Genomic DNA, 16,264 nt, shown 5'->3' with positions numbered 1-16,264 from the left:
GCCTAGCCAGTGACACCCACATCCCATGAGTGAATACATTTTTAAAAAAGTCCAGAGTTCTTGGTTGGGGAGGGATTGCCCTCTGGGGAATTGTTGGGGCCCCGTAGGCAACCTTTCCACCCTTCAGATCTGTATGTGGGTTACGGGGGCTCTGGCTCTGATTGTCGCAGCAAAGTCAACTCCATGGAGCTGGTGGCCTCCCCATGCGGTGATGTCAGAACCACTCTGCCACCAACAAACTCAAAATATTTCCCCTAATTGGGACTTTAATTATTTAAGTTGGCTCCATGGAACAGCTGGCCAATCCACATCCTGGCCTGCCCCTGGCAAACTTTCCCAGCAGCAGGAATGTGTCATGGAGCCATCCCAATGCACCTCTCCCCTAATTTCCAAGCCCCCATCTCCAACCTCATTTCCACAGAGCCTGGGAAATTCTGCCCTCAGATTCTAAAGATTCTGCTCAGCAAGAAATTCCTCTTCACGCAAAGCAATGGAATGTCATCCTTTGGATTTCACGTTCAGAGACCATCTCACTGATCAACTGGAAGTTAAAGATCTCATTCCATCATTTGCAAATGCATAGATTTTTATCTCTTTATTGATGGGGTAGATGGCAGTGTCATGGTAATGTCACTAGATTAGTAATCCAGAGGGCCCATTAATAGCGGATGGTGTGGGCTCAAATCCCACCACGGTAGTTGGAGTAATTTAAATTTAATGAATTCATCTAGTTAGTAAGTTTGGAATTGAAAGCTAGTCTGTGTAATGGTTACTATTAAACTATCATCAATTGTCATAAAATCCCATCTAATTCATTATTTTCCTTTAGGGAAGGAAATCTGCCATTTATATTGGGTCTGGTCTATAAATGACCCCAAACCCACAGCAATGTGACTGACTGCCATTTGAAATGGCCTAGCAAGCCACTCAGTTGTACCTGTACCAGATGGACTGTGGTGGCTCAAGAAGGTGGCTTACCACCATCTTCTCAAATGCTATTAGGAATAGGCAACAGATGCTGACCTTGCCAGTGATGCTCACATCCTATTAAAGAAGGGAAACATGCTGATTGTTTGTTGGATCACACATCAGGTGTGCAATGTCATTCATTGTAATGCTGTTGCCTTCATTGGTCAGATTTCTGAAAGGTGTCAGGCCAAATCTGAAGTGGTTATTCCTTGTCTCCAGCAGCCATCCCTCAAGGCTGCTTCCATGTCTGAAGACACCAGGAGTTTGGACTGGTGTGGGATGAAAGTATCCTGGCAGCTGCAGAAAATCCTGCACAAATACTAAAGTACTTGTGCAAGTACTAAAGGAAGTATTAAGTACAAGGACTAAAGGCAGTGGCCCTGGAAATATTGGATGCATTGGTGGTCATCTTCCAAAATTCTATAGACTCTGGAGCAGTTCCAACAGACTGGAGGGGGGCAAATGCTATTTAAAAAAGGAGGAAGAGAAAAAAAAAACAGAGAATTACAGACCAGTTAGCCTAACAACAGTAGTGGGGAAAATGCTAGAGTCTATTATAAAATACATGGGGCAGAATTTTCTGTCTGTCGGGAGGGCGGAGCAGCAGCAGCCGGGGGCGGCTGCGGACCCAATTGGTGCCAGCGATCGGGGCTGCACCATAATTTTGCATGGGCGGGCCAGTTAAGGCCTGTCCAGCGCATTTCCGACTCCCGTGAATAGTGGGAATGTGCGGGCTGTGGCGGGTGTGCACAGACCGCCAGGTCCAATGGTTAAAAGGAAGACCTGTAGGCTGCTCACAATGGCCACTTCCAGGTCACACTTCAGGGGGTTGGCTGGGCAGGGCATGCTAGAGGGAAGGGCAAAGGAATAGGGCAGGCTGCAGGGTCTGCCCCAGGAGCAGGGCAGGCTGCAGGGTATGCCATTGGGGTGCCAATGCACCTCTCGCTTTTCTGCTGACTGCCTTGCTGCCCTCCTTGAGGAGTGGCAGCACAGCGGGAGGTGTCGCCCCAATGGGAGGAGGAGGCCCCCCCCACATGACCAGACATGCCTGGGAGGAGGTAGCGGAGATGGTGAGCTCCCACGACGTGGTGCGGCGCACCTGAATCCAGTGCCGTAAGCTCTTCAACTACTTGTTGCGCTCTGGAAGGGTGAATACCATATTGGCATTGGGCATTTAAGCCAGCAGGTAGACTTAGCCTTTGATGGCCCCCCTGCAGGTCTTACTGTCGTGACTGCATTGAATCATGTTGGGCATTTTTCATACGCTGGGTAGGCAAGCAGATAGTGCCCATGCTTACATCAGCCTGAGTGGTTCATGAGGAGATGAGTTCTCCCCCGCACCAGGTGATGCTCATAGTCACACATGACTAATCTGGGGGCAACCTGCAAGAGATGCAGCTAGGCGCATACTCAGGACTCGCAACACATGTCCTATTCACGGTGATGAGATTGTGGAAGAGCAGCCTCATGGTCTCATGGCCAAGAGCTATCTGCTGCCCGCGATGCTGCACATAGTTGCGCCTTCTTGCTGTGGGAGCTAAGACCGTATGTTTCTTAAAGTGATGGACGCAGAATGTGTCCAAGGTGGCTGTTGGGGGGAGGGGTTGGGAGCAGGCATACTTTTTTTGTGTGGCTGATCAGCAGTAGCAGGGAGAAGAACACTGGAGGCCTGATATGGGTCATTGTGGTTGGGGTGCGGCGTGCGCATGCAGAGTCCATGTGCAAATTGCCGCAATGAATGGCCTTCTCTGTTTTTCAGTAGAAGAATGCTCACAATGCATGTGAGCTTTCGAGGACTGGTGGCAGCCAGGCCCAGCTCATGATGTTAAGCCATTTCGAGCAGGAGGCCCAGGAGCTTGAGAGGCGCCATACCCCCAGGTCACCTGGTGTTGGTGAGGCTGGGGTGGAATGGCCAGGTATTTGAGGCCAACAGTGAGATCTCTTATGTCCTCCCAACATCCATAGCGTTGATGATTGTTTGATTTGTTATTGTTGCAACATTGCTCAGTCACAGAGCGGTAGAGTCAGAGGGGTGGGTCATAGACAAAGCTCACTCAGCCCTTCGGGGATGCATGCATCAAACACCTTCTAAAGTCGCCTTCTCCCATTTGCCACCACTATCCCCATGGCCTTGTATGCCATGGCATCACAACTGCACATCCAAATACTTACTACATGTTAGGAGGGATTCTGCGTCCACCACCCTTTCAGCCAGTGCATTCCACATTACTGTGTGCAAAAGTACCTCATCACATCACCTGTCAACCTCATGCCCCTTACCTTAAATCAATGCCACCCGGTTACTCATCGCTCCGCCAAGGGGAAAATTTCCTTTTTGTCAACGCTATCTATGCCCCTCATAATGTTATAAACCTCAGTAAAGTCATCCCTCAATCTCCTCAGCTCCATGGGAAATAATCCCAGTCTAAGCTATGTCTCCTCGTAAGTAAAACTCTCCAGGCCAGCCAGCACCCTGGACAACGACCTCTGCACTCTCTCCACTCCAATCACATCCCTCCCGTGAAGCATATTGCGCAACCTTAGGCAGAACTATAGCTGTGGCCTAGGCAGCGATTTCTGCACTTGAATGTGACCTCCCTGTTCCTATATTCTATTCCTTGGCTAATAAAGGCAAAAATGGCATTTACCTTCTTAATCACCATATGTGCTTGTCCCGCTACTTTAACAGGCCTGTTGACATGCCCAGCAAGGTCCCTCTGATCTTCCTTACTTTCCATGGTCCTATCATTCCTCGTGTACTCCCGTACCTTGTTTCTCCTGCCCAAGTGCAGCACCTTACACTTATCCACATAACATTCCTTTTGGCATTTCCTAAGCCATCTGACCAGCCCGTCTGTATCCACCTGTAATGTCAGGGTATCCTCACGACAATTTGCCACCCCACCAATATTCGTGTCCATTGGTTTTGGAAGGTTGAGCGCATAATGAGCCAGTGGGAAAGTAATGAAGTGTGTCACAATCGCTGGAAGAGCTGGCAGAGACAGAGAGTGCCGATGGCACCTGCGGTCGGAAGATTGCAGGGGACCAGGCGCATGCACAATCGGTGCCTGATGATGTGCCTCTGGAGTCGTCCGCAACGCAGCAGCTGCAGGAAATGCAGCCGGGTGTGCAGGAGCATCTGGGAGTGTTACATGAGACTATGCTTTGCTTGGTGTCTGTGGTGGAGGGGTTCACGCGGAGCATCACTGATGCAATGAACCTCATGGCAGAGAGTCATGCTTCCTCCGTGGAGAGAGTGGTGACTGAAGAACAAGTAGGTTCTCCTGGGGTTACACTTAGATCTGCAAGCCCTCACAGCACCAGTGGAAGATGGTGTGAGCTTCAAGTTTCCCAGTTTGTTGCCCATCCATCGACAGTGAACAGGGAGGACCGGGGCAACCTCATGTTGGCGGAGCAGCTGCCTGTCATATCTGCTGGCTCCTCTCAGTGCGTTCCGGATGAGGACAACAGCTGCACCGCCCCTCTCCCAGTGATCGCTTCATCGGGTGAGGCTGCGACGACTGGGGAGATGCCAGCTGTTGACCTGGCAGATTCCTCCCAGGCGGGCCCAGCACAGGCTCCACCAGCCAGAGGATGGCTGCCAAGGTCATGGAGGCCAACAGGACAGCAGAGTCAGCAGGCTGTCTCAGAAGCCACTCCGAGCGATGGGGCGGCACCAAGACGTAGCACCTGTAAATGTAAGCATAAGGCACCTTAGGCACACCATGGGTTTATCACTGGTGCTTTTGTGTTGGTCCTAGATTATTTGTTATTTATTATTATTTGTTTCTGCTTGAATAACATTTTGTTTTGACTTTGTGAGAACTTCTGATGGTGAAAATTAAAACCAGATGTGTTACCATGGCTGAGAGTGGCTCCTTTGTTCTGCATTTGAATGTTTTACATACGTGTCATGAGAGTTTGAGTGGACTTTGAAGTTTATGCCAAAATCCCTTAGTTGCAGCTGATGAAGTGGCAGATGTAGCACTAAAGTGGCGAGTATGGAAACGCCAGGCAAGGCTGGTTCTGCTGATCCAATTGTGTGGAGCTAGCTGAAGGTTCGTTGGATTAAAGTCCCCCGGGTGTCCTTGTCTCCTTGGTGTAGTCCCGGGTCAGCATCTAGCCCTTGTCTCCCTTGACAGTTGAAGCTTCCTTCGGCACTGCATCTCAGTGATATTGAGGTAGCTGCTTCACCGCCTGTATACTCTGACACCAGGATTGTGGCATCTTCTGCGGCCCTTTCCACCTTGTACTACCTTTTGGCCCTGTGACCCTTGTGCATGTGCCTGTACTCCCAAAGGTGGCTCCCCTGGAGGCTGATTGTGCACTCCTGGCATCTTCCTTTTTCTAGACCTTCCTTCCTCCTCAGAGGAGCTGCCTCCAGTGGACATGTCAGAACCTATACCCAGGCTAAATGGAGGCCTCCAGAAAGCTGCTGGCCCGATAAAGATTCCTGACTGCAGAATGCTGACCTGAAGGTTCAAAGTACAGAAGAAGTTGTTGGAAATTGATCTGAACTGCTACAGATCACATGGGCAAGTTTAAAAAGCTTTCTGCAATAAACCAGATTGACGATCCCACTGATCCCTCTTATCCTGCCCATGAACAAGTTTGATTAAAAAGTCTGTTACCCGCCTGCCTGTTGCACCCGTGTGCCGACCCAAAGATTGTATGGGCGGCTGAAAATCGCCATCGATTGACGATTTAAGGGCTTTAGCTACCCTGTTAATTAATGGCGGGTGCGTGTCAAGCTTCATCACGCACCCGTCCAGCGAAATATCGCGATGAAGTTGGGACGCTCGCCCGTCATTTTATGCGCTGATGTGCGGGGCCTGCCCCCATCCCCCCCGCAGGTCAAGCAGAAAATTCTGGCCATAGTAACAGGATGCTTGGAAAGCATTAATGGGGTTAGACAAAGTCAGCATGGATTTATGAAAGGGGAATCATGCTTGCAACTAGTAGAATAGATAAGGGAGAACCAGTGGATGTGGTGTATTTGGATTTCAAGATTTTGATAAAGTCCCACATAAGAGGCTATGGGCAAAATTAAAGCACATGGGTTCGGGGGCAATATACTAGCATGGACTGAGAATTGATTGACAGACCAAAAACAGAGAGTGGGAATAAATGGGTCTTTTTCCGGGTGGCGGGCAGTGAATAGTGGTGTACCACAGGGCCCAGTGCTTGGGCCCCAGCTATTTATAATATATATAAATGACTTGAATGAGGGAACCAAATGCAATATTTCCAAGTTTGCTGACGACACAAAACTGGGCAGGGTTGTGGGTTGTGAGGAGGATGCAAGGAGGCTTCAGGGCAATTTAGATAAGTTGTGTGTGTGGATAAGCACATGGCAGATGCAGTATAACATGTATAAATGTGAAGTTATATGCCTCAGTATGAGAAACAGAAAGGCAGAGTATTATTTAAATGGTGATATATTGGGAAATGTGGATATACAAAGGGATCTGGGTGTCCTTGTACACCAGTCAATGAAAGTAAATAGGCAGTTGCAGAAAGCAATTAGGGAGGCAAATGGTATGCTGGCCTTCATTGCAAGAAGATTTGAGTTCAGAAGTAGGGATGTCTTACTGCAGTCACACAGGGCCTTGGTGAGACCACGCCTGGAGTATTGCGTGCAGTTTTGGTCTCCCTACCTAAGAAAGGATATATTTGTTATAATGGGAGTGCAGCAAAGGTTCAATAGGCTGATACTGGGGATGGCAGGACTGTCGCATGAGGAAAGATTGGTTCGACTGGACCTGTATTCACAAATATTTAGAAGAATGAGAGGGGATCTGATTAAAACGTATAAAATTCTAACAGGGCTAGGCAGATTAGATGCAGGGAGGATGTTTCCCCTGGCTGGGGAGTCTAGAACCAGGGGCCACACTCTCAGGATGTGGAGCAGGTCATTTAGGACTGGGATGAGGAAAAATTTCTCCACTCAGCGGGTGGTCAACCTGTGGAATTTTCTGCCACAGAAGGCTGTGGAGACTGAGTTATTGAGTATATTCAAGAAATAAGTTGATACATTTTTGGGTATTAGGGGCATCAAGGGGTATGGAGAGAAAGCGGGAATATGGCCCTGAGATAGAGGATCAGCCATGATCATATTGAATACGGAACAGGCTCAAAGAGCCAAATGGCCTACTCCTGCTCCTAATTTCTACGTTTCTATGTTTCTAAGATGTTGCACACCAAATGCCCATGGATGGATTGGGAGCCCTTGCAGTTAACAAATACTCATGGTTCATCTGGGGAAGCACAGATTGCCATGAGAGTGCATTGATGATGCCCTGCATCTGTGCAAAGCCAGACAGAGACTGGCATCATCACAAGTGAAGTTTATATAATTGCCCGCCCTGACAGACAACCCATCAATGATCTGTCTTACGTATTTGTATTCCACCATGGGAGATCCTGGATAAGTCTCCGGCAGAGCCCTGGTAGGATCTGGAGGCAAAGAAGTTGAGGGTAGTGTTTACTAACTGTCACTGGTAACATATGGCAACCAGATGCAGTAGGCAGCCGGACTTCTTCTAGGAGGCAGTGGATTTCTGCAACCACCTGGCCAAACAGCCTGAACTCCTGAACCTCTGCTGTTCTGGCATATCAAACAAGTTCAGCTTCTGCCCTGCACCCTGTATTGCAGACATTGCCTTCTGTGAGTGCACTGCTCTGCTGCTCCTCTCCCTGCTGTCCAGCTGCAGCTCTCTCACCAAGCAGGCTGATGGTGCTACTGATCATGATGCTCTTCATCCAAGGTCCAAACTAAGGCAGCCAAGGGACCACTCATCCTGATGTGATTCAATAAAAAACTCAAGTGTAGAAAGCAAACTCTGAGTGAATGTAATGTGAATAAACCCTTCCTCACTAGTAGGTAAGAAAACAGCTGCAAATACTGAGTATTGAATACTGAGTATTGGACAAGTGTCTCCATTTTGTGGCATCCTCTTGCTCCCCATTTGCCTGAGCAGCACTCACCTTTTCTAGTAGGGCTCCCGACCAGCCTTCCCTTTGGTCCCTCTGAATGGCCCTCCTGTATCCATATGCAGACTGCCACCCCTAATTGGAGAGCGCTTACAGATAGAGAATGCTAATCGGCTGCCTCCCTTAAGATCACAAAGGCAGGAAATGTTTAAAATGGAGAAGATTCTGGCCAGTGTCATACCAAGTGTGCACCATTGAATGTCAGTCATTGACACATACTCTTCAATACTTTGGAAGATATCTTTCTTTCTTCTGCATATTGAATTTCTTGAGCTACATCATTTTTAAATTTTGTTTATCAGATACAGAGAGGGGTAACTATAGATCTGCATTCAAATTCATGTGATTAAAAAATGCACCATTTCACTGTCTGAAACCTTTAATTTCAGTAACTTAATTAACTTCATCCTAGTGTTTTAAAAGTAATTTAGGTGTTTTTCCACAAAGAGCAAATTAAAATCAGCAAGTTTGGTGCAATCTATTTATTAACTTTTTAACTAGTTCATTGAACCATTTAGCATTTCACCCTTCACTTGTTGCACCTCAGTAATATTTAATCAGTTCTATACCACTCAACATAAAGCACATCAAAGATTCATTATTGTGATATGCAAAAGTAAGGAATACAATAGAAAATAAGTAAAAGGGAAAAGACTATTGTCCAAAACTTATCCACATAAAATTATTGTGCTGTTTTAACAGATATAAGTTGTTTAATTTTAATGTTTTGTTAAAATAGCAAAGTGATACCATATAACTACGATGCATTCACAGCTATTATTGCAAAGTGCAATTTCTAGGCTGCATCAATTAATACAATTATTTTTGTGCATCTGATTTTATCCAAAAATATTAGAAATCATAAGCCTTTAAGTTTTACCAGTATCTAAAAGTTAAAACAAATTACAGTCATTTTCTATTTAACAATTTTTTTGCATAATAATTACTGTGTAAAATAATTAATTGCATTTAAACCTTAACCCACTACTTTCAATCAATAATTCACTCAATTTAAAAACAATCATTTTTTATGAATCAGCAAATTCTTTACTGCAATCAATGAAGATTCTTTTTTTAAAATTCAGCTCTCCAGGTAGAGGGATCTTTGTCCTAAGGAATGGAATATTTCCCACTCCATCTTAGGTGCAGAGGAAAGCTGTTTCTACTTCGCCTCATAAAGTTGATTTAACCTCCACCTCAGCAGAGAAAGCACTACTAGACCAGTGTAATATATTGTTCCCCAGTTTCTCACACCAGCCATTCTGTAACCTCTTAGGGCAGAATTTTCTGCCTGTCGGGCAGGCGGGCCCAACCCAATCTCCGGCGGGTGGGTAACCGATCCCCGCCGGAGAAATGGGCCCCACCGCCATTTTACGTGGCAGGCCAATTAAGGCCCACCCAGCGTGACGTCCACCGTGAAGCACTATGCGCTTCCTGTGCGGGCGGAGGGGGGATTCCCCAAAAGCGAGAGTGCACTCTTTCGTGCATGCGCATGAAAGAGCGCACATCTCCCTGAGGCTAAATGTTGCCTCAGGGAGATCGCTGACAGTGTTAAAAACGTTAAAAATAGAGAAAAAAATCCTTAACATGTCACATGAGATGGGACATGTTCATAAATTTCACTAAAACTTCATTAAACTTTTTAAATCCTTACATGAAACCTCATCCCGCCAGTGATTGAGGTTTCATGTTTTTTATATTACCCGCCGGGGCTCCTGGCCTGCCCGCCAACCTTAAGGTTGGACAGGCAGGTCCTTTAATTGATTCAATGATCCCATCAATGGCCTCATTGGCCGTTGACAGATTGGCGGGCCTGCAGCTGATTTTGCTGCGGGCCCGCCTTCCTGAAAATAAATGGGGCGGGATGACGTCGGGGGTTCTGCCCAACGTCATGCCGCATCATTTTATGTGTCAGCAAGCGGGCCCCGTCCCCTGTTTGCTGACGGCAAAATTCAGCCTTTAGAGTGAGATTACCAACTGGTGTCATATTAGAGACAGTTTTTAGCTATAGGTCCATGGTCACTAAGAAATGAATTAAGACTGCCCAAACTCAATTTACAGAAGACCCATACTGCCAACACACAGAAACAGCATTTATTCCATCCGTTTAAAGTTAAACCCAGGTCCTAGAGTTTGAAGGCTATTGCCTAATGCACTGATCACTTAGGTTCTAACAATAAATTGACTTTTTCATCTGAACTTAGCAATTTCAGCAAATCATTTTGAGGGAATCTGCAATTTGACTAGAAAATTGTTTTTTTCACACTTTATGAAACTTATTCTTAAACACTTATTAAAATTAAAATTCTGCTACAAATGTTTCAGTGTTTCAAAGTACAATTACAACTACTGTAGCACCATGTGAGTCTAGACTTCATTTTAATCAAATGGAAATGTTTAATGCTGTTTAATTACAACAACATTTTTTACAACTTGTGCACTGATTGAATCTGTCACATGATCAAATGTAGCAAAAGCACTTGCTTTTAAATGTGGAGTCATTAGAACTTTGTTTTATTGCCATATACAAGACTAATCCTCTCAGTACTTCAAATAGTCTGACCAACCAATTATGGAATGTTCCCATAGGAAAATTATATGAACAAGGGTAACAAATAAATCTGATGGTCTACAGCATCTTCTATATTGAAAGTGAAAACCAAGTAATCTTGAATCTGCCATATGAGATTAATGTAAAAATATACTTAAATCACAATATAGATGATTCATTCTCTTTTCTGTAATGATCTATTTAGAAGTGAATACGCCTAACATAAAATTAAGTTTGGAACTGATTATTATTTCACATTCTAACTCATTAGTATAAAGAATATTATCAAGGTTATAGCTGAATATATGTAATATGAGTGTAATTCCCGACATAGGGGAAAATCTTGTTAAACTATTAAAATTTGCTAAATATGTGCTACAAGAAAAAAAATCCAATGAAACTGCAGCAAAGCTCCTAACATAGAATCACAAAAACAGATCAAATTCTAAGGCATGAAGTTCTGTGGTCACTTTACAGTCCTTGCAAAATAGTACTTACCTTGTCCTAAAGTTTGCAGGATGAGGCTGCCCATCATACAATGCTAGATAATCATACTCTTCCTCTAGAGCAAAGGATTGGAATACAATCTGTATTCTGTTGCGTTCTTCTGCTACAATGATCCATGTACAGTTTGCACCATTTGGATAGCCATATGGGAAGCCAGGACTTTCTATTGTGCCATTTAATCCTTGTAATGTCCCTCCACAAGTATAAATAAATCCTGTAACGAAAAGGTGACAAGAAAGAGAATTTAGATCAACAATATTGCAGACTAAAAAAAAATTCAAATATAAATTAGTTTATCTTAAGATGCAACAACCGGTGACGGTTTTCCCCCTAGGCAGCTTAAACCTAAACTATTCAAAATTATGTAATATACTCATGACTTACAAGATACCATTCAGATTTTCGTCATAACATAATTGAATATCTCACTCTTCTTAAAATCACTGATTCCTGATGTACAACCTAAACAGGAATGTCACATTTGGATAAAATGCATTGGGGGATATTTTATGAGTTAAGACTCCCAGCACAAAGCTTTGAATGGCTGCAGCACATATAATGAATATGAGCATGGAAGTTAAGCTAGATACCCTTGTATACTTCTTCCATTCATAAAATCACAAACCTATTATTTTTGTCAGATAGTGATGGAACTGTTGTGAATTTCAAGCACGTTCTTCTTTTATTTCAGCAACAATGTTATTTTGATATGGGATGAGTTGCATGGTCCCTATTTTCTTATTTCTTCATGTTCTTAGATTGAAATTTTAAAATGGAATAAAAGGGAAAACAAACCTACAATTTCAACTCAGTTGAGGTCAATGAACCACACAAGCTTTGCCTCTGAGGTGATTTATTTTAGTTCATTGCTTTTTTTACTCCTAATTTTAAAAACAATCTTAGGAGATCCCCTTTTGCTTAGATTTTTCTTGAGAGACCATTATGTTGCAATGCCACTATAAGCTACCATAATAACAACCTGTCAACTTCACATTTGATGCTTTTCTCTCAATGAGAATAAAATTGTCCCCAGCTCATCACCTTCTCACAGCACAGGTAGGGCTATAACACAGCAGCACATGAATCACTCCTGTACCCAGTACGTCTTGGTAACACAGGCTGTGCTCTATCATACTATATCACTGATCATTCTGTTCTCATATATTTCTGCTTGATGCAGAGTAAATAAGAGGCACAAGGGCAAGTTTTGTAAAATGAGGTTCTCGCTTGACAAAAAAACAATTGGAGAATTGGGCATGGAGAATAGCACAATTCATAGAACACCAGGTTTTTATGACCATTAAAATTAATGACTGGAAAGTGGAGCTTCACAAATCAAGCACTCTGACCTGGACACCCCCATCATAAGCACATCCTCACAAAATTTACCTGCAGTTAGAGCTGAGATAACATGATTTTTAAATGCTAAAGATTTTAAGCCAAAGTATGCTTTTGTTCTGAGTCCAACAACTTTCCAAGTACATTAATTTGAATGCATGCTAGACTTAATCCCTCTAACTTCATCATGACTGCAACTGAAGATGGAACTCTTCAGTTTTTCAGCAATTCTGCCGAGGTAGAAAGGAAATAGGACAATCCTTTGCTAATGAATGTTCAGGCAAAGAATGCAGTGGTTCGGAAAAGTTAAATAAATGTTGACAGAACATGACCTTAAAGTTCAATTCAATTAATTCCGAAACCGTGACTGTTCAGATATCAAATGTAATCTTCTCTCTAAATGAACTTGACAAGTAATCACACAGTAGACTGGGTCACAGTAATAATCATCTTACCTTTAGCCTCGTCAGCTGTAATAGGTGCAGAGACCTAAATATTTTTCAGTTCAGGTGGTTACTAAACAATAAGCCGGGTTTTCTGGATTTAGTCCCTACCGAAATGGCGATAAGATTTGCAGTTGGGAGCCTGTTTTACTTATTAGCTAATCACCTGTTATGTATTGATGTTCCAATTTTGTTTTCTGTTGCAATAGCCAGATCTGATAAAGGTACTTTCATCCTTGCATTGTATGACACCTGCACCCAGTACCTGGACCATTCCGAAACCTGCTAATCATTGATTCCTCTATAACTTTGTTTTACTGCAGAATGTCTCATTTATGCCATTAAGGCTGATGGAAAGGATTGTTTCCCCAAGAATTTTTCCAAGGCAACAATCAATTGATCCAACAGGGTTTCCCTTTCCAAGAACCAAACTCCGTTTAGAACCAGTACCTGGTCCATGAGGCATCTTAGCACAACCCAACAATTTAAAAACTAGTACCAACCAAGAGGTCACCTCAATGAAATGATGTTATCCATGTTACATTCTTCCTGGAGTGACCATCTGTTCTCTGAAATTTATCAAAGCATCCCCATGGTTCACAAACATTTAATGACAACTTAAATTTATATTGTGTCTTTAACGTAATGAAATGCCCCAAGGCACTTCACAGGAGCACTCTCAAATGAAGTATTACACCAAGCCACAGAAGAAGGTATTAGGTTAGATGACCAAAAGCTTGGTCAAAGACATAGGTTTTACAAAGGGGCTTATGAAGTAAAGCGAGATAGAAAGGCAGCAAGGTGCAAGGAGGGTATTCTAATGCTTGGGGTCCAGACAACTGAAGGCACCAATGGGGAACAGTTAAAATTGGGGATGAACCCCTCCACCTGACTGTCAGGGTTGGTTCAGTAGTGCATGGGCAGGGCAGCGGTGACCTCCTTGATACAACGATGGGCTGCTGGCATTGGGTGTCCATTTTATCCTGAAGCATGGCACAGAGATCAATGACGGCCTCTCTGGAGAGGCTTAACCTGTACTGACACTATCACTCAGACATCCGCTGATAATTTAGTTATGTACAGTAGACTCTCTCCGGGAGAAAGGCCCTTCTTTGCATAGGAGGCTGTTGGTGTGCCTCTCGCACAGTTCTCCAGCCTGCTCACCTGGAGGCTGGCCTTCTTATTGCTTTTTACATTCTTGCTGTGCTCCTACCAGTGCCTGGACCTTCCTTCCTCTGAGCAATTACCCCTCCTACTTGGGGTGGAGGGTGGGGTACGTGGGGCACAAAGACTGGATGGGTAAGCCTCGTAGCATGTGGGCTGTCTCCTAGTCATGTGTGTTCTGTCCAGCTGACCTACTGCTACACCTTTCCCAGGCTAGTTCCTTGGGAGCAAGAGCCACTACCCATCCATGACACCGGCAGCACGTCCCCTCGATGCTAACAACTTTACCCCACTTGTGCCGAGATACGGCAATGCCCTCAAATTAACACCCTCCCTTCCACCACACCTTGACTCTGTATTGTGGGCTGGCAGATACTGTACTGAATTCTTATCTCCTAGCCACCTCCTTTAGCCAGGCAGGCCTCTGAAGCCCCGTGGATCCTGAGCACCACTGATAAAATTAGAAATGTGCCACAAAATTTGAATTAATTGGCCTTTTTAAACACCTTAACTGATGACCTGCCACAACAAGTCCACATCCATGGTTACTGCCTCTGGAAAAATCCGGAAGCTATATCATGATTTCGGACTTCTGAACAAACATAGTCCATAAGATCATAAGACAAAGGAGCAGAAATTAGGCCATTCGGCCCATTGAGTCTGCTCCACCATTCAATCATGGCTGATAAGTTTCTCAACCCCATTCTCCTGTCTTCTTCCCGTGACCTTTGATCCCCTTAACAATCAAGAACCTATCTATCTCAGTCTTAAATACACTCAATGACCTGGCCTCCACAGTCTTTTGTGGCAATGAATTCCATAGATTCAGCACTCTCTGGCTAAAGAAGTTTCTCCTCATCTCTGTTCTAAAAGGTCTTCCCTTTACTCTGAGGCTGTGCCCTCGGTCCTAGTCTCTCCTACTAATGGAAACATCTTCCCCACGTCCACTCTATCCAGGCCTTTCAGTAATCTGTAAGTTTCAATCAGATCCCCCCTCATCCTTCTAATCTCCATTGAGTATAGACCCAGGGTCCTCAAACGTTTCTCATATGTTAAGCCTTTCATTCCTGGGATCGTTCTCGTGAACCTCCTCTGGACCCTCTCCAGGACCAGACATCCTTCCTGAGATACGGGGCCCAAAATTGCTCACAATGTTCTAAATGTGGTCTGACCAGAGCCTTATAAAGCCTCAGCAGCACATCCCTGCTTTTATATTCTAGTCCTCTCAAAATAAATGCCAACATTGCATTTGCCTTCCCAACTACCAACTCAACCTGCAAGTTAACGTTAAGAGAATCCTGGACTAGGACTCCCAAGTCCCTTTGCACTCCAGATTTCTGAATTCTCTCCCCATTTAGAAAATAGTCTATGCCTCTATTCTTCCTATCAAAGTGCATGACCTCACACTTCCCCACATTATATTCCATCTGCCACTTATTTGCCCATTCTCCTAAGCTGTCCAAATCCTTCTGCAGCCTCCCCGCCTCCTCAATACTACCTGTCCCTCCAACTATCTTTGTATCTCCTGCAAACTTAGCCAAGATGCCCCTTGTTCCTTCATCTAGATCATTAATGTATAAAGTGAAAAGTTGTGGTCCCAACACTGACCCCTGCGGAACTCCACTAGTCATCGGCCGCCATCCAGAGAAGGACCCCCTTATCCCCACTCTCTGCCTCCTGCCAAGCAGCCAATCTTTTATCCATGCTAGTACCTTGCCTCAAACACCATGGGCTCTTATCTTACTGAGCAACCTCCTGTGAGGCACCTTGTCAAAGACCTTCTGAAAGTCCAAGTAGATAACATCCATTGGCTCTCCTTTGTCTAACCTACTTATTACCTCCTCAAAGAATCCCCTACTGTCCGCAACTATCTCCCCCCCCTCCCCTCTGGTCCCTGTCCCCATTACCCACCCCCCAACCCTACCCGCTTCCAAATTTGCTCCAGGTGGCCCAGTTAAATTCCAGCCATTGACTCCACTTGGGACAGCAGCAAATTTACCTTCTGTAGAAGCCAACTCCTAAAATGATTCCAGTATCCTCTGATAAACTAACTTGGCAGAGGTGTGACAACCAGGGGGTAATATCAGAGAAGGATAAAAGATACACAGCATACTGGAATAGATAGATAGAACTAGAACAGGGAATAGGAAGTTAAAAGGATGAAAGTAGAAAGGAATAAAGTCTAAATCAGTGTTACTGTGCTTGTACGTGACTGTGCAGAGTATGGTAAATAAGATTGGTGAATTACAGGTGCAGATTGCCATGTAGAAATATGATGTTGTGGCTATAACAGAGACCT

The 16,264-nt window shown here is 44.5% G+C and overlaps 1 protein-coding gene across 1 annotated transcript in view; it reads right to left on the bottom strand.

Annotated features, from left to right (window-relative positions):
- The window catches only part of csmd3b (CUB and Sushi multiple domains 3b), a 2,092,226-nt gene that overhangs the window by 2,057,795 nt on the left and 18,167 nt on the right, over positions 1-16,264 (bottom strand). Inside the window, exon 2 of the mRNA XM_041189252.1 lies at positions 11,012-11,285. Coding sequence (XP_041045186.1) covers positions 11,012-11,285 — 274 coding nt within the window. The remainder of the gene's footprint in view (positions 1-11,011; positions 11,286-16,264) is intronic.

The sequence above is a fragment of the Carcharodon carcharias genome, chromosome 6 (assembly GCF_017639515.1).
Source record: "Carcharodon carcharias isolate sCarCar2 chromosome 6, sCarCar2.pri, whole genome shotgun sequence".
NCBI classification, from domain to species: domain Eukaryota; kingdom Metazoa; phylum Chordata; class Chondrichthyes; order Lamniformes; family Lamnidae; genus Carcharodon; species Carcharodon carcharias.
The sequence above is the reverse complement of the archived record's forward strand: the minus strand, read 5'-3'. Positions and strand labels throughout refer to the sequence as shown.